The sequence below is a fragment of the Exophiala oligosperma genome, assembly GCF_000835515.1.
Source record: "Exophiala oligosperma strain CBS 72588 unplaced genomic scaffold supercont1.1, whole genome shotgun sequence".
In the NCBI taxonomy this organism is placed as follows: Eukaryota; Fungi; Ascomycota; class Eurotiomycetes; order Chaetothyriales; family Herpotrichiellaceae; genus Exophiala; species Exophiala oligosperma.
Window position 1 is genome coordinate 1,819,605 of NW_015622818.1, and position 17,516 is coordinate 1,837,120.

General features: G+C 50.3%; 6 protein-coding genes across 6 annotated transcripts; 4 read left to right on the forward strand and 2 right to left on the reverse strand.

The window, feature by feature from the left end:
* Positions 1 to 1,387: 1,387 nt before the first annotated feature.
* On the forward strand, positions 1,388 to 3,428 carry PV06_00641 (uncharacterized protein). The gene is made up of 4 exons (XM_016401165.1): positions 1,388 to 1,591; positions 1,670 to 1,978; positions 2,052 to 2,478; positions 2,585 to 3,428. The coding sequence occupies exons 1-4, from the start codon at positions 1,576 to 1,578 to the stop codon at positions 3,288 to 3,290; spliced, it is 1,458 nt and encodes a 485-aa protein (XP_016268218.1). The 5' UTR covers positions 1,388 to 1,575; the 3' UTR covers positions 3,291 to 3,428.
* Positions 3,429 to 3,637: 209 nt separating this feature from the next.
* PV06_00642 (uncharacterized protein) lies at positions 3,638 to 5,572 on the forward strand. Its single transcript, XM_016401166.1, has one exon. The coding sequence runs from the start codon at positions 3,718 to 3,720 to the stop codon at positions 5,242 to 5,244; it is 1,527 nt and encodes a 508-aa protein (XP_016268219.1). The 5' UTR covers positions 3,638 to 3,717; the 3' UTR covers positions 5,245 to 5,572.
* On the forward strand, positions 5,559 to 7,098 carry PV06_00643 (uncharacterized protein; the record flags this gene model as incomplete). The annotated part of the gene is made up of 3 exons (XM_016401167.1): positions 5,559 to 5,938; positions 6,003 to 6,223; positions 6,319 to 7,098. Exons 1-3 carry the CDS (start codon positions 5,761 to 5,763, stop codon positions 7,096 to 7,098), a joined length of 1,179 nt encoding a protein of 392 aa, XP_016268220.1. The 5' UTR covers positions 5,559 to 5,760.
* A 613-nt stretch (positions 7,099 to 7,711) lies between these two features.
* PV06_00644 (uncharacterized protein) lies at positions 7,712 to 9,847 on the reverse strand (the record flags this gene model as incomplete). Its single annotated transcript, XM_016401168.1, has 7 exons — positions 7,712 to 7,861; positions 8,083 to 8,753; positions 8,808 to 8,925; positions 8,994 to 9,347; positions 9,424 to 9,529; positions 9,592 to 9,695; positions 9,755 to 9,847. The coding sequence occupies 7 exons, from the start codon at positions 9,845 to 9,847 to the stop codon at positions 7,712 to 7,714; spliced, it is 1,596 nt and encodes a 531-aa protein (XP_016268221.1).
* Positions 9,848 to 13,512: 3,665 nt separating this feature from the next.
* On the forward strand, positions 13,513 to 14,457 carry PV06_00645 (uncharacterized protein; the record flags this gene model as incomplete). Its single annotated transcript, XM_016401169.1, has 1 exon — positions 13,513 to 14,457. The coding sequence occupies one exon, from the start codon at positions 13,513 to 13,515 to the stop codon at positions 14,455 to 14,457; it is 945 nt and encodes a 314-aa protein (XP_016268222.1).
* Positions 14,458 to 14,498: 41 nt separating this feature from the next.
* Positions 14,499 to 17,456, reverse strand: PV06_00646 (uncharacterized protein). Its single transcript, XM_016401170.1, has 2 exons — positions 16,986 to 17,456; positions 14,499 to 16,936 (listed from the first exon to the last, which is right to left on the reverse strand). Exons 1-2 carry the CDS (start codon positions 17,338 to 17,340, stop codon positions 14,691 to 14,693), a joined length of 2,601 nt encoding a protein of 866 aa, XP_016268223.1. The 5' UTR covers positions 17,341 to 17,456; the 3' UTR covers positions 14,499 to 14,690.
* Between the last annotated feature and the right edge of the window lie 60 nt (positions 17,457 to 17,516).

Sequence of the window (17,516 nt, forward strand, 5' to 3'; positions counted from 1 at the left end):
GACAGATTAAGGTATATAGACTAGGCTTATTATTACAGGATAAGATACCTATAGCCCCTTCTTTTTTTATCTATTCTCTACTAGTTACTATGCCTCATTAAATATAGCCGCATCTGCGGAAGTAATTATGAGCTATCTCGACCTCACAGACACTAGTCATTACTAGATAAATGAAGGTATCAAAGCTATTCTCATAATAATAGCCTAGTTCTCTATTCTTTCGCATTCACTCCTTTAACTCGTGAAATAACATCTTAATTGGATTGAGCTCTAGAGTATATGGAGGTAAGTACTCAAGAATGACGCCCTGCTCCTCGCACATTCGCTTAACTCTATCAGATCAGTGGATAGTTACATTGTCCATGATCAAAACAGAATGATCTCCTGGGAAGGGGTTCATCTTGTTAAGCACTCCTTGGAGAAATGTTTCGAATCGTTCGGCGTTAAAAGAGCCTTAATAGACCTCATAAGTGAGCCACCCATCTGTTATCATCGCAGGTAAAATGCTCCAACTGGTAGATCGGCCACCTGGTAGTTACACTCAGCATAGAGTGTTGCGGGCTGACCAGCCAAACTTTCTATCCATAGTTCTATTGTTTACGGCGCTTTCATCAAGTGTTACCAGCTAATTACTGGTGTAATTGGCCATCTGTGCTATATAGGAAGCGACAAGTTCATCGTCTCGCCTGGTGTTAACTCTGGTTACCCGTTTGTACGTGACATTCATAGAGTTAAGTGCCCAGGAGACTATTAATATATGAGCGTTAATACCAAACTCATCGCGGAGAAAATCGCAGCACTCATCCAGCCGCGCCGTCGGCCAATCTAGCATAAAATCACGAAGTCCTTCCATTGCGGCATGATGAATTGACTTTAGACGACCTTTAACAGGTGCTATATCATTTGTTTCGATATCTTGATAGCGTAGATCCCGTCGAACTTTGGAAATATAGGCATTGGAAACCCCTTAAGCCTTTACAATGGCTGTGCCTTTCACTCCTGCCCGAAGTGCAATTGACACGGCCACTTTTACCGCAGGATCAAACTTCGGCTGTGACGGCATCACAACCACGCCTTTTTATATAGTAAAATTTAGATACTTGGATAGAGAATTTGCTCCGGAGTAAGATTATCATATAATATTTATGAAATTATAGGGTGGTTGTTGAGAAATATGGCGTTGTGTTCTCACCGCTTTTATGATTGTTGAATGTTTTGCATGTTGCAAAAAAATAAGGTTTTTACGGAATTTTGCAAAGCACAATACTCCCGAGTCAACAAGCTAAACTATATTAGGAAGTCTGAGATGTCTTGGCAATAGTTCAAGTGGAGTTTTTGGAGGCAAACGAGGCCGCCAACTTCTGTCTTTCCTGTGCCAGTCAGGGTCCTTCCCTTTTGCTCGTCGATGGGTGGCGCTGTCGATCGCCAGTACACGAAGTCCCGAGGCTAGCAGCGACAAGAGTGTTCCTACTCTTTTGCACATTGTCGGTTGATACCCTGTAACATTTCTTCAAGATGGGGCGATGCGCTGCGAACCTGTAGCCGTGATCAGGTTGCAACCGGTCAAGGCCTACAATGGCCCAGACTCAATGTACGTTTGGAATAGTCCGTCCAATCCCAAAAGTTGAGTGACATGAGTTCTTTTTACTGAGACAACATCTACTTCTAGACACCGCAGGCCTTAGATTCATACTCAAGACCTCTGACCAACAAATCTCGGAGGAAGATCGCAAAGGCGCCGTGAGCCATGCGTCGAAAGCCCGTTGGAAAGTTCGCCGCAAAGCCCGATCTATGCGTTCTTGGATAGATCCGGATCGAAGCCTCCAAGAGGAGAAGAGCGCCATTCCTCCAGGTGCATCAAAGCGGTCTAATACTATTCGGCTTCCTAGTCCCAGGCCGACGATGATCGATGAAACCTTTTCCGCTACCGAACTACCTCCCGGTATCGAACCTGGAATGATACAGGAATTGGTAAAGCGTATGTGAAAAAATCCGACACCTGGCTGATCTTGTTGCTGTTGTGATACTAAATCACTCTCACTCTCCACTAGTGATAAATATGGACAAAGTTGGAATATATCCCTACGAGATATGCCTCCAAGTTCACCCGGTACAAAGGGGATGGTTTCCATACATGATCAATGATCTCTGTTGCCTTCACTCGATGATGTTTTCGGTCCGCGCTTTCGTCGATGGGATGTCAAACAGTAACCGGACCAGCCCTTTGGCGGCTTTCCACTACGACCAGACGTTGCGGCTTCTTCAAGCTCGTATCGATGCCTTTGAACGAGGTCTCTGCGACGAAGTATGTCGCGACTCGACCATTATGGTCATCATCACATTGGCTACTGCCGCCGAGATTGGAAATGATCTCACCACTGCTCGAATTCACCTCGACGGTCTCCGCAGGATCGTCAATCTCCGAGGGGGCTTGAGGCAACTGGACACACATACAAATGTCCAGGTCAAAGTGTGCAGGTAGGTTAAGGGGAAGCACAAACAAACCATTTCTGTCGTCCGAACTCATTGCTACTTTTTCGCCTTTCGCGTATTGTTAAACTTACGGTTTGATATGATAAATCAGGGCCGACCTGAGTCTAGCGCTACGATCAGGACTCCTACCGAGCTTGTTTCTTCACGATGAGATTGATTGGGACTGCTACATAGCGGACCGGGGGTTAGTGCGATGCCGCCACATTAGATATGAACCCACGATTCGAGCCTTCACCGACAATCTGGATCCCAAGCTGCGAAATTGTTGGAAGGATGTCCATGCCTTTTCGTGCCTCAGCAATTTGGCCTACCAGACAGACCGGAAAATGTCACCGGAGATGTACAATGAGATGATGATAGCCATCCTCTACCGACTCACTCACCTCTCCTTCAACGAGGAGAAGGATCTCCCCAACGAAGTTATCCGCGTCGCTCTTTTGGTCTTTTGCACCACCCTATTCCTGATCAGGTGTTATCTCGATCACCCTTACGAGCGACTTATTGAGCTCTACAAGGTCACTCTGGTCCGACTGTGTCAATGTCGTTCCGAGGGTGAGCATTTGCCGCCCAAGCCAGTCATGTTCTGGCTTGTGATGCTTTATCATGTGGTGCCTGAGCAGGAAACGACTTCATCCTCCTCGTCAGGCACTGCCCTTTACTTCGATAAAGAATATTATTCACAGGCAGAAGTTGATACCTGGGAAGAGGCTCTTACCCTTCTGAAATCGATCATGTGGATTGATTTTGTCCACGGTAACAGGGGTAGAGAGATTTTTGAAGACAGTCGCACTAGGTAAACGATGAGGCATTTCACGGGAATTGAGGAGAAAATGAAAACGAGAACAGCAGTTTGGTCAACAATGTATATTCATACAGCCAACATCCTCCACGTCCTCGAGCGGACACATAGATAAAATACACACGACATGAGAAGCAAGATATTCACTATAGTCGTAATGTACACTGTTCAAGATTTAGAGGTCTCATAGACACCCAATGACCCACCGCCAGATCAAAAAAGTAAGTGGAGTGACTCGTCTCTACCAACACGTGAAATGTGGTCTGATTTCTGACAAAACAAAAACATCGAGTACCTCTGGGCCATCCACACACGCACTTTTTCAACCTACCGTCCCATAACTACCGACATCATCATGCCAGAGATCCAACCTCTTTTCTACCCCACAGATTTCCTCCATTGGCCAAGTATAAACAACGGGCCAAATGCCCTCGCGCCCCTGGCTTACGACAGTTGCGTTTTCCCTCTTTATTCTCTTCTTCTCCATGCTGTATCGGCCACTCGTGGGCAGAATTTTTCACACAGGCTTCATGGCAACCTCAGCTCGGCGTGGGGGCGTCATCGTCGTTGGATCTGGCCTGGCAGGCCTGTCGGCCGCGTCCGAGCTGGTTTCCAAAAATGTGCCCGTGGTGATCCTTGAACGCCAGCAAAAGCCCGGTGGAAACTCCATCAAAGCATCAAGCGGGATAAATGGGGTTCCTACTCGTTTCCAAAATGACTCGTCCGACTCGGTTGAAAGTTTCCACGCCGACACAGTCAAGTCGGTCAGTGCAGACGTGATGCGTACAGTGACAGAAAGCCGACAGCGACTGATATCGACCTTGACAAAATCATCCGCGTCCGCCGTCAATTGGCTTGTTGATGAGAAGGGAATCGATCTCTCACGGGTAGCGGCACTAGGTGGTCACAGCCATCCTAGAACTCATCGTGGAGCCGGCCAAACACCACCAGGGGCGAGCATTGTAACAACTCTGCTCAAGCAGCTTCAAGCCAACGATCTGGCCAAAATAGAAACAAACTCAACGGTGACAAAGGTCCTCAGTGGCCGGGATGAGGGCGTGGTGGGGGTCGAAGTCTCTCGAGATGGGAAGAGCGAGACGCTGCAAGGGCCCGTCATTTTCGCTTCGGGTGGATTTGCGGGAGACTCTATGGGATTGCTGGCAAGACATCGTCCTGATTTGCAAGGATACCCTTCAACCAACGAAGCACTTCCTGGCAGCTCAGATCTTCTGACAGCCGCTGGAGCCCAGCTTCTCGACATGGACCAAGTCCAGGTCCATCCGACTGGGTTTATCGACCTCAAGGATTCTTTCAAAGTGACGAAATTCTTGGCTGCAGAAGTACTCAGAGGCGAAGGAGGCATCTTGTTGAGAGGTGGCAAAAGATTCGTCGATGAACTCCAGACCAGAAAGGTCGTCACTGACGCCATACTCGACAAGGCACCAGACATGTCCACAGACCCGATCAAGCAGTGGGACGTCCTGCTCGTGCTGGACGAGAAGACGTACCAAGCGACGAAATCGCACGTCGACTTTTACCTCTGGAAAGGACTTATGCAGAAAACCACCTTATCCGACATAGCAAATCCAGAACCGGCGATGAAAAGTATCCGAGAATATTGTGACACTGTCCAGGGAAAGAATCCAGACCCTTTCGGCAGGACGAATTTCGGAAACTGGAACATGCAGAACCCCACGCCCGAGACGACAGTATATGTTGGCCTCGTCACACCGGTCGTGCATTATACAATGGGCGGTGTATTATTCACTCCTGACGCTCAGGTGGTGGATGCGAGTGGAAATCCGATCAAAGGTCTCTGGGCTGCTGGGGAGGTGACTGGTGGCATTCATGGAGCAAACAGACTTGGAGGGAGTAGTCTGCTCGAGTGTGTCGTCTTTGGGCGTATTGCAGGACAAAAAGCCGCCGAGTTCTTGCAGTCGAAAAACACATAAGCTGGAAGGAGATATCATGAACAAAGATGTTTTACAGCGTGGCGTCGTCGCATGCAGATAGCCGTAAGGGGGAATTCTTGACAGTGATTCATTCGTACAAACAAAAAGAAGTCGTTCCTTTTTGTTTCATGAGAAACATACATCTGCTGCCTTGTACCTTGGATAGATTCACTCCCTGACTGTCAGCGATTACTTCGTTTTCACTGCACTTTCCAGGATCTGGGACCGCGAGGCGGGACACAGTGAACAGCACGTACCCATAAGCTTCACTACCACAATTACGCGCCTTGTTAACCCTCAAGGCTCTCATATGAAAACGATCTTTTCGTTGACAGCCAGTAAAGGTTTCTTTTTCAACCCAACGGTTATCTGATTTTTCTCGTCGCCAGAAAGAATCGAGACACCCTACAAGGCTCTTTCCAGCGAACGCTTATCTTTTCTCTCAGATTTATCAATTGAATCGACAGTTGGGCCTGCAATTGAAATCGACTGTCTTCCATCACAGGAGGAGACAATATGGCGCAGTCACCGTCGGGCGATATTCTCTGGACAGCAATTCAGGAAACCCCAGCCAATGTAGGAATGTTGCGTCAATTGTGCCATGGCAGAGATCAGTTGAAGGAACAAGGCTACATCGTCGACCCTCTTTCCGAGGAGCAAATCGAGGCCAAAACGAGATGTGTCACTTGCAGAGGTGAGAAATCCACGATTCTCTACTCCGTCACAAAAGACATCAAGAGTGTTGACCAAGGAAACAGCAAGAATGACCCGATATCGCCATCATCATGCAAAACAACCTCCCTCCACTCCTAAGCCTCTGTCAGCCAACACACCTTCAAATAGTGGTGGCATGGACCAAAACGGTCAAGGGCCCACTACAAACGAGATTCAACCTTCGACCAAGCCAGGAGAATCGTCAACCAAGCCCACCACCCCGAAGCCTAGATGTGTATATCATCCAGGCCAAGTCAGAAACAAGGTAAACGACCCTCTCTCGATTCTCTGAGCAGTCTTTGCTTCAACTTTATCGTGTGTAATTCCGCCAGACTCACATGAACTTCTTCACATTAATAGATCTTTACCTGTTGTGGTAAGCATGTATCCAAACCAGGCTGTGTAACACGGCAAGAACATACGCCACCACTCACCGACGACCTGTCCAATCGACAATACTGGCAACATTATCCAACTCCCAGCCTTGAGCTCCAGACATTGCAGACAACGATGGACCCTCGATCCAGTAACAAACGACGTGGTGGCCAGCATCGGCAGCAGCACGGGCTTTTCCACCCCTTGAACCCCGTCACCGCCATCGCTCTCGACTGCGAGATGGGTGTCTCTGTCGCCGGAGAATCCGAGCTCATCCGACTCACGGCCGTGGACTTCTTCACCGGAAACATCTTGGTCGACAATCTTGTCCAGCCCCAAGTGCCCATGCTGCACTACAGCACGCGATATTCCGGCATCACTCGAGGGGACATTCAGAATGCCATCCGCCGAGGCACCTGCGTCCTTGGCAAACACCGAGCCCGCGAGATGTTGTGGAGGTATGTCGGACCTGACACGATCGTCGTCGTTCATGGTGGTCGCGGAGACTTTTCCGACCTCAGATGGTTGCACCACCGTGTCGTGGATTCGTTCATTCTGGAGTCGACCATGAACAACGACGCCGACGCCGACAAGACCAAGGGCGGCAAGTCGTTGAAGAACCTGTGCAAGGTCAAATTGGGCATCGACGTGCAGCGCAAAAGCCGCAAGGGTCACGACAGTCTCGAAGATGCAATGGCATGCCGCGAATTGGTCATTGACTGGATGAACAAGAAGATGGTGGCCGAATCTAGCATCAGCAATTGACACTGGATTGTTTGACTGAGTATTACTACGCTGTCTAAACCTGGCCGTAAGGACAGACTGACACTTGATTAGTTTCTCAGGATACAAATCATGAGGCAGAACGATAAGACGACAATAGGAGAGAGAGTGTGTGTGACAGAATGATAACGAAATGAAGGAGAGAAATTGATTGTGACTTTTTTTTACACACCAAAATGATGTCGTTGGAGTACAGGCTCAGAAAACGTCCCAAATCGGACCAGTTCACTCAGGGCTAAAGGCTTGGAATAACTAAACCACCTTCTTCCTCGCAAGAACAATGAGAGAAGAGGAAGGGGATAGAGAGAAACCAAACAAGTGAGATGCTCCTGTACTGAGTTTCATGAAGAAAGAAAACCGGGAAAAAAAAATCAAAAGACATGCTCAATTTACTATGCTTTGCTTCTTTTGTTAATCATGCGCTCGTATACGGAGTATGTATGTATTCATTCCATCGAACTCGATCCATACACTACGACGGTCCAGATTGGTTGTCTCTTCATCGTTGATACTAGACACCAAAAACAACCTTGAGGTCACAGATATGCGGGTTTCCAAACCGGTAAATCTGATCTGATTTGCTACAACTCCCACTTCATGTCCTCCTGCGCACAAAACAAGCAAGCTCCTGGCACTTTAGATGGAATCCTTCTCGGATATGAGAGTCCCGGTCCGGGTGGACAAGTCTGTACTCGAAAAGTCGGAAGAGAGTGGCGACCGTCTTTTTGAGTTCCATGTAAGCGACCTGTCATTCCGCATCAAACAAAGAAATTCCATCGTCAGCATTCATAAGATTCGAGAGAGAGCGAGAGAGAGAGAGCCGCGTGCACGTGTGTTTGTGGGAGTGTTTCGGAGCAAGGAGAGAAAAACCCGGCCACACAAAGTGTTCAAGGGGGGTTTATGTGTGGTGAAAGACAAGACACCCATACACACACACAAATGGAGAAGAGAAAAAGAAAGACTCACATTTCTTCCAATACAAGCTCTAGGACCATAGGAGAATCCCAGAAAAGCCTTTTCCAACTCGGCACCCCCCTGTCTGCTCCAACGTTCGGGCTTGAACTCCAAAGCGTCGGGACCCCAGACTCTCGTGTCTCGGTGGGTGGTGTAGGTGGGGGTCGAGAGGACGGTGCCCTCTTCGAAGAAGCGTCCGCAGACCATGGCACCACCCTTGGGCACCACGCGAGGGAGACCGACCGACACGGTCGTCCGGAGCCGGAGGGTCTCGTTGATGACGCCCTGGGTGAAGGGGAGGTCCTTGCAATCTTCAAACATGGCCACGAAGCCTGGAGTGGTCAGCGGGCCCGGGAACGCCGCGTCGAGTTCCCCCTGGAGCGTCCTGAGTGCGGTGGGATTGCGGCAGAGCATGTCGATCAAGTGTGTTATCGTGTTGCCCGTCGTGTCGGACCCCGCGATGAGCTGGGTGAGCGCTTCGGCTTTGACCTCGAGGTCGGGGAGGTCGCCGCCCGTGTCCGGGTCTTTGGCGGAGAGGAGATAGTACAAGATGTCGCGGCGGGAGGAATCTCGAGAGGCCAGTTTGCGTTTCTCCACCTTGGCGATGCCAATGGCAGCGAGGTCTTTGGTCGCCTGAAGACCTTTGGTGAAGAAGCTGTCAAAGACAAAGTATGGTGTCCATGCTGAGGGGCGGCGTGATCAGCACCGTACCAAAATAAGGTGAAAAAGAGACATACTCTTGATCCAGGGCATTTGACCAACAGTTGCGCACCATTCTCCTCGGTCCCGAAGTTTCTTGATGCCACCATTGGTATCTTGTCCAAGCGCCGTGAATCCGAACGGTTCTCCAAAGGCCTACAAGGTAATAAAGTGTGTCAGTGCCGTAACACGATATGGGATGTGAGAGAGGTATCGATACTGACCAGATCACCAATAATATCAAACGCAAGGAAAGCAGACCATTGGGCAACGTCGATAGCTGCCTCTCCTTTTCTTTGTAGTGCCCTGATCTCAGGGTTGGTTGTACCGAGAGCGGTGTATCTTCCTGCATGACCCGTGTCGATCAGAGACCCCATTTGATGTGCCAGCGTTCCGATTGCCGTGGTCATGTAAGGTTCGAATCCGACCATGGCTTTGGGGCTGAACATGTGAGAGACATATTTCCTCTTTCTACTATGGGCTGCGCGATCCCGAGTCGTGAAGATGCCGGACTGGATATTGTCAAAGGCATAATAAAAGTCCGACTTGAGGAAGCCGTTGCCGTGCCCCATGACGTCCTGGAAAACACACAACGAAGTCAGAACGTACACAGATATCCGGCAAGCTGGAGACCGCAGGACATGATCCTCATACTCTAATGCTGTCTGGGTGTGCGATACTGATATGGCCTGGCGCCAGTCTCACGAAGTCCCCGTGTTTCTTGTGAAGATCATGTGTAACCCATGAGAGCTGATGTTGCCTGTCAATCAGACCGTTGAGCCTTTTTCTTCCCTGTTTGTCAAGGGCGGGATAAGAACACACCTTGCCCAGTAAAGACTCCAAAAATTTGAGAACTTGGCTACCAGTGGCCCGGGTATATCATTCATCTTGCCTTTGTTGGAGACATATGGGACGATGTAATAGGCCTGTTCGGAGATTAGGAATTTTCCAATTTCGTATCGATATCAGAAACGTTTGGACTTACTGCAAGCGTTAGACCACTGAGGCATATGGCATACACAGCCGCCCGCGAAGCAACGCTCCATACTTCCGGCGTCAAAAAGGACTGTGTCGTCATGATCCTCAGACCTATTCAAGCCAATGTCAAAAGCAAAGGCGGTTCTTTCAAGACTTCCTGCCTGAAGAAGCGACAAGAGGATGTCAAGCTGATCTTGGAAATTGGAAGTTGTCAAAAGCAGTCATAATGTCGCATTGGGACAGTTCTTGTACCATAACAATGGCAGTACACAAGCCAAACAGGTATTGCTTAGTGACTTTGACCTCCGATCATACATGATAGCCTATCTGGAAACATAGGTATGCTTCAGAGATAAGCATTTCGACCGTCTTACTGGACGGCTCGGCGGTAGGAGATGCACGACCTCTCCTCTATTTGCAGCTTGTCCATTAATAGCCGCAATCAGTAGCTGCGAGACACCTAGGACAACCTGGGTATTGGCCAGTTCGTCCTTCTGATGCTCACACGGTTTATCGTCGACATCTTCCTTCCCCATTCTTCACCGGGCCTCGTTCCCCTGTCTACCCCAGATTATGGGATTGATCTTGCAGTGAGCAAGCGAGTGCAGACAAAGAGGGTCCTTAACTGGGAGATAATCACTACCGGATTGACTGCAGCTGTTAACTTTCAGCCTTGTCCTTGAGACAAATTACCAGCACTCTTGAAGAAAATCGACCGAACTTCGGGCTGGGACATATCTGATGACTAGCCACCGCATTGTCTTCCCTGCCCGGGGCCTTTTATGTATCGGACTTTCAAACAATTCTTCCAAGTCTTCGAAGTAGATTTGATGTGAATGAGTTCAGGTCACAGAGCTTGGGCTTTCTAACGAGAGGACACACAAGTTAATATTCCGGAGAACCGCGTTGAAAGAGACAAGGCACCTGCGGCTTTAGCCGTACCCGCCACTTATCAAGCAATTCAGTTGGAACGGCTCTCAAAGGCGGCTGCAAGTTGTAAGGACTGCGATCAACCTCCGAAATTTCAGAACGTTCAAGACCTCGGCCTATGATGGTCTGTTGGAAGGATTTTGTCTGGCCTTGGCCGTGTGCATGGTGAGTTGTTTTGAAATAATCGTCGGATATCCAGCCTTGCAAGCCGCCATCGAAGGGTATACCTCCACTTTTGTGGTGCCAGCCGACATTATATACCGAACATCATATGTCAGCCTCCCCCACTCTTGAAGATAGATCCTTATCTGCCAGTCTCCTTGGCCGCAGTGCTGGATTTTTGTAGGTGGCTTATGGTAAATGATGTAGGCGACCAAAAGCCGTCAGGGACTGTGCTCTTGTGGTTTCTTAGATAGAGCATCTGGTGTCGGCAATTGACCTGTTGGATCGCCAAGGTAGGGGAAGGAAGTGAGAAGACTTGTAAAGGACGCGGAGTACCCCCTGCGACGCATAAGCTGCCTTTCATTGCTCAGAGGACGAATCTCCAGAAGGTGCTAGCCAGTCATCTCTACTAACTATTGGATCGTCCAAAGTAAGTCAATATGTCCGGTCTAGATGTAAGTGATCGATCCCCCCATACCAACCCAGCAGACTTACATATCTGAAGATTGTCATCGTCGGGGCCGGTCTTGGGGGTCTAGGTGCTGCTATCGCCTTGCGTCTTTCTGGACACAATGTTATAGTCCTTGAGTCAGCCCCCGAGATTGGAGAAGTCGGGGCAGGGATTCAGGTCTTGCCGAATAGCAGCAAAGTCTTGCAATCATGGGGGGTTTTCGACAAAATCGAGCCGTCTAGAATATGCACGACGGACGCCTGCAACATCCTGGACTGGAAGGGAAATTTGATCTCCTCGATGGACTTTGACCCCGCGGAGAAGGAATATGGGTCGCCTTTCTACGACCTACACCGGGCTGATCTGCACAAGGCACTCTTCGACAGGGCGGCCGAGCTCGGTGCCGAGCTGCATGTTAATTCTTTGGTCACTGATGTTCGATTCGATGACAACAACGTGGCTTTCGTGACAACCAAGGCTGGGAAGGTATGGCAGGCTGATCTTGTCGTTGGCGCCGACGGTCTCCACTCTCGATGTCGTTCATTCATCTTGGGTAAACAAGACCACCCTCGCCATACCGGAGATATGGCATATCGACTTTTGCTAGATGGGGACGAGCTTCGAACAGATCCCGACTTCAAGCCATTCTTGGATGACCGTGCTGTGACGTATTGGTACGGCCCTGGTGCACATATCGGTAAGTACCTCCTCGACTCATTGTGTCGTCCCCAGACTTATAGCAGTAGTAACGTATGCACTTCGACAACGGAAACTTTTGAATATGGTACTACTTGTCCCAGACGACATGCCAGAAGACGGACCTTCTACGCTGGCGGGTCAAGTCACTGAGATGCAAGATTTGTTCAAAGACTGGGATCCCAGGTGAGTAGAATTATGCCAGCCTATATTTGCGGCGAGGGACGTCGTGTCTGTCCTGACAAAAGCAACTAGGGTGAGCAAATTGCTGGCGAAGTGCAAGTCAGTGCTTCGGTGGCGCTTATCGATCTGGGATCCGATCGACACCTGGGTCCATCCGAGCGGATGTATGGTGCTTTTGGGTGACTCGGTCCATGCAACGTTGCCATACCTGGCCAGCGGAGCCGGCATGTCGTTCGAGGACGGGGCAGTTCTCGGTCACTGTTTGAAGGGCATGACGAAGTCTGCCCCCATGGAGGAGCGGCGTAAGGCCCTGTCGGTATATGAGTCCTGCCGCATCAAACGTACAAATCGTATCGTCGAAAAGGGCAACATACAACAGGACGTCAACCATTACGACGATGGTCCCCAACAAATTGACCGGGATCGGAAGATGAAGGCATTCGCAAAGCTCGAGGAAGAATATCGGCAGGGCAGGCCGATCGAATGGGGAGACTTGGTTCGAGGTGAAGATCCTCTGGTCTGGCGCAAGTTTGGAGCTGGCGAGTGGTTGCTGTCGTACGTCCCCAAGGAGGATGTGGAAAAGAGATGGCAAGAACTCGATGCTGGCATTGCTAAGAGTACTATCGAGGGAGCGCGGCTGTAACAGGCGCATTCAACCTGTCACGTATGTGGTAGACAGATATCTAGAATAATGCAACGTCGTTGCCATCGAGTGAAATACACAGTTGCACCAATTTGTAGGTATTGAAATGGTCGGATTATAGTTTATCCGCCCTCACAGCCTCGTTCTACTCTATGCGACGAGGCTACAGTCACTTCACTTTGTTCGACTGCAATTTTCAACGTCTTTCGTCACTTGTATCTATCTATTTTCCCAGACTCAACAATCCCAACCACCCTTCCTTCACACTCCGCGTGTCATGAGGTGACTCCACAGATGGTACGCCTTCGTCCGAATTCCAAAAAGCATGTTAGGCCACCTGAACACACGCTATGAGGAGCGTCACAAGCACTCCACAACTTCGGACCAAAAGCGGACCGAGTTTTGGTTCGCAGTCAGCTTCTTCAGGTGGTATCTCGGGCGTAGGTACTCCGCGACAATCAAGGATATTGTCTATACGAGTAGGTAAATAGTCACAGATCCGATAACTACTACAAGGGCCTTCTTCCCTCGACACTGTCCGTATACTATCAAGGCATATATTTTCTTCCTGCGGTTGAAGAAAAAAGCACATACAGGTCAGTCGGTGCTTAAGTCGTTAGAGTATCCTGGATTTCTAGGCTGCAAAAATACCGTTTTATCGCAAATCAGAACGTTTGACTATCACACGACTGAACCAAGAATGTCCTCGAAAAAGCACGTCGTCTTCGTGACAGGGGCCACAGGCGCCCAAGGAGGCGCCGTCGCTCGATCCCTCCTCTCCGCCGGCCACGCGGTCCATGCCCTCGCCCGAGACCCGTCGTCGACGGCGGCACAAACCCTGTCTGAGCTGGGAGCGACGGTATTCCCCGGCGACTTTGACGACCCGAGCTCGCTCACGTCAGCGGCCAAGGGTTGCACGGCGGCGTTCATCAACCTGTCTCCCGTCTTCACCGACCCGTCTGGGGAAGCCAGGCACGGCCGGAACGTCGTCGCGGCATGTCGCGAAGCCGGTATTGCTAGGGTAATCGAGTCCTCGGTGCCCAGCGTCGACCGTCTCGAACGAGGAGACCTCAACGGCGTGGATAATAATCCGACGCTCAAGTATCGTTATGCCAAGATCCACGTCGAACGCGCCGTCAAGGAGGCCGGGTTCGACAACTGGACCATCCTCCGGGTCCCACGACTGCTTCACTCCTTTGTCGACCCGAAGCTGTCACGCATGGTGTTCCCAAAACTGGCGGGCGACGGCGTCATCCGCACCGTCCTACCCCCAGACGAGCCCCAGTCGGTCCTGGACACCAGGGATATCGGCCGCGCCTTTGTCCACCTGCTCGATGACACGACTGGTCGGTACAGAAACAAAAAGCTCGCATTGTCCGGAGAGACACTGACCTTTCAGGACATTGCGAACGCGATGAACGAAGCGCTCGGTCAGGATAGGGTTCACGTGGAGTACGTCCGCGAGTCCCTGGCCCGCGAGCTGGGCAAGACGGACCCGATCGTGGCTTCCGAGTTGTTATACCTCGACAACCCTGGCTTCTTGCTTTTTGACGAGAACGACTTTGACTTCAAATTGTCATCGGCAAAGGAGTACTTTACGAGGGAGAAAGCGGCACTAGAGCGAGCGGTCGGCCTTACATCATAGTAGTAGTGGTAGTGATTCAAACAACCGAGACCTCTCAAGACGGGGATTCATTTGACACACTAGCGATCTTTTCATTTCATACAAAACGATTCTCTCTACGCTGACAGCGCACCACTATCTAATTTTTTGTGCCGTTGCGTCAATTGTGTCCATATGTTGATCCCCTTGGGCTACCAGCAAAAATGCAATTCATTGATGATGATGAAACCAACTCCCCTAATCAAAACTCGACTTTAAGCTTTAATTGCACCTCCAAGAGCTCCGCCACTGAACTGCTGGCCACCAGGGCGTCGTTGACCTTGACCGCGAGCCAGGCCCTGCAGGTTGGTGCGCCCACTACGGCCACCACGGCCTCCTCTCTGTCCTTGATCTCGCTGGAATGCATTTGCCATGCCGGCCGTCCTCGTCTCCAGCACCTTCTCATTTGACTCGAGGATACCCATCGCCTTCTCGGAAAGAGTAATGACTTGACTCTGGAGGCGAGAGAGCTCGACACCTTTTCGGAAGACAATGGCATCGTTGACCTGGTCCAACGCGGCGGCGAGTTCTTCGTGTGAGATCATTTTCGAGACGACCGCTGCAATCTTCTTAGGATCCAGCTCGAACATGCCTGACAGTGTTGTTATCGAGAGGGTGTCATAATAAGGAGCGTATGTGAAAAGATAGGTTCGTAGTCCTTCTTCTTGGATCTGTTCAGCCAGCATGGCTTTGATCTTGTCCTTATCGCTGCCAAGGAGATCCCAAATGCCGATCTTGCTGATGAGCTCCTGGCATCTCTTCCAGTCACCTTGGGCGAGAGCCTTGGCTGCTTGCATGACGTGGTCGCGAGTGTTCTCAGGAGGTCCCTGGAAGACTTGTCGTTCGGTGTACTCGAGCATGCGTCGGAAAGTCTTGGAGATGACTCTCTTTCGGACGTCCGGTGATGAACCAGTCTGTGCGAGGAGAGGAATTTCGAGGAGCATGCTGCAAGTCAGGTAGACGCACTCCAGCAGCTCCAGGTTGATATGCATGTGGAAGGGAAGCTGTCGCTGACGTTCCAACCGTTCCTGCTCTGGAGTTACGGTGGAATACCTCTGCATGATGACACCTTGGGCCAATAGTTCCTTTTGGCGGCCAGAGCCACAGATCTCCTGGAGGACACCCTGTGCCTCATAACAGAGTCCTGCTCTGAAGGCGCAGAGACCAATCTGAACGAGCGTTCGGTTGAAGAGGATCTGCGTGCTCACATCGAACGAGGAAATGTTCTCGGTCAGATGACTCATAAGAGCAAGATCCCTCGCGCGATAGTAATTATCCTGTAGAGCAAGGAAGTAGATCTCGCACAGCATGGCTCGGGCTCGGATAATGCCCTCACTGTGTTCGAATAGATGAGTGCAAAGACCTTGAACAAGCGGCGCAACCTCTGTGAACTTGTCGCGCGGGGTGAGTTCTGAATTGAGACTTGGTGGCAAAGCCGCCCAAGTCTTCTCTTCCAAGATCTTCACAACGAGCGTCGGCTTGAAATAGATGTGTTCTAAGCGCCTGATGACGGTCCGGTTGATGTTCTCCTGGCGCGTCTCAGATTTCTCGAGCTTCTTGTTGGTTGTCTCGGTATAAATTAGCGTCCGGACGACATCAGTATATAGAAGCTGTTCGTCGCCCAATCTTTCGATGTATTCGGCAGTATGAGGATCGGTTTGTTGCAGAGATCTCGTCAACTCGTCATCAAGTCTCTCCAACAGGGAAACAACGCTGCCAGGAATCTTGAAGATCTCACCAGCCGCCGGGCTTGGCTGCTTTTCGTCGTCTTCCCATTCATCAGCGACTTCCGTAACAATGTACTGAGACTCGTCCTCGAGTGTCTGCAACAGGGACGAGAACTCTCGCTCCGCTGCTCGCCACGACTCTTGTGACATATAAGCCTGCACAGACGAGCTGGTGACGTCAAATCTTGTGGAGATGATAGTCAATAGGACCCGTATCCGCTGGTAGGGGGTATTGGCGACTTCGAGTAATCTCTCCATGATCCGTATCTGTTCGGTCCGGTCGGTGTTCTTCTTGCCACGGGACTCCACGATGGAGCGCAGATGCTTCAGGATACTTTCTGGTGTATAGACAAGAGCCTTGCCTCCTCTACCGACCGTCGCAAATCCTTCTTCATCAATAGCAGCCTCAATGGCGTCTAGTCTCTGGACTTTGCTCTTGCGCGTCTTTTGCTCCACCTCCGTCTGCTCCTCTTCATCTGACTCCATGAACTCCTCCTTGTTCGCCCGATACTTCTCGATCTCGGTGTGGTAATCCTTGTTATTCTTCCGGATCTTTTGCTTCATTGCGTTGAAACCTTTGGCATTGATGGGATTCATCTTCTTGCCTCCCGACTTTTGTTTATCATTGGTCTCATTGATCAAATCTTCGAGGTCGGCGATCATCTTGATGTAAATCTTGGGAGAGGCGCCTTGCTGAACGACCTTGACGACCTGGCGGTTCATCTTGTCGAATTCTAAAGGAGGTTAGTATCAACATCCTTCAAGGGGGGAATAACAACGGACCTGTGGAAATGACAGCCCAGTCATTGATTTTTTGAGCATTTTCGATCGCTCTGATAGTGCTTTCCAATTCCTGAAATCTCTTGTCTTTAGCGCTCTTGACCACTCGTTCGCGGTCTTCGTCCTCGCTCTCGTCCGACTCATCGCCGCCCAGTCCTGAAGGCTTCAAGAACCGGCTGGCGCCCGTACCACGACCTTCATCTTCGGAAGATTCGTCCTCAGACTCTTCTTCTTCCTCTTCACTTTCCTCTTCGGATTCTTCTTCGGATTCCTCCTCTCGGCCAGAGTAGAGCTCTTCCTCCTCGGAGGAACTGCTCTCGCTGTCAGAGTCTCCGCCGTGAAAAAATCGAGACGACATCTTGATATTCACTGGCACTGGTGTGGTTGATATGTAAAGCAGAAGCGAAGATAAACTCGTCGTTCAACGATGTCCTGATAAAAAAAGGTCTGGCCTGCGGCCCGTCGGTGCACGGCGAATTCGTGGTGCGCGGCGAGATGCCAAGATATATCACGTGAGTGAACTTTTTGTGCTTG

What these genes read in the sequence shown, in the direction of transcription:
- PV06_00642 (XM_016401166.1), top strand. Translation starts at nt 3,718, where the DNA reads ATGCCCTCGCGCCCCTGGCTTACGACAGTTGCGTTTTCCCTCTTTATT.
- PV06_00641 (XM_016401165.1), top strand. An exon ending in GATACAGGAATTGGTAAAGC is followed by an intron (nt 1,979 to 2,051) that starts GTATGTGAAAAA and finishes ACTCTCCACTAG; the next exon opens with TGATAAATATGGACAAAGTT. An exon ending in GTCCAGGTCAAAGTGTGCAG is followed by an intron (nt 2,479 to 2,584) that starts GTAGGTTAAGGG and finishes ATGATAAATCAG; the next exon opens with GGCCGACCTGAGTCTAGCGC.
- PV06_00646 (XM_016401170.1), bottom strand. Translation starts at nt 17,340, where the DNA reads ATGTCGTCTCGATTTTTTCACGGCGGAGACTCTGACAGCGAGAGCAGT. An exon ending in CTGGGCTGTCATTTCCACAG is followed by an intron (nt 16,937 to 16,985) that starts GTCCGTTGTTAT and finishes AACCTCCTTTAG; the next exon opens with AATTCGACAAGATGAACCGC.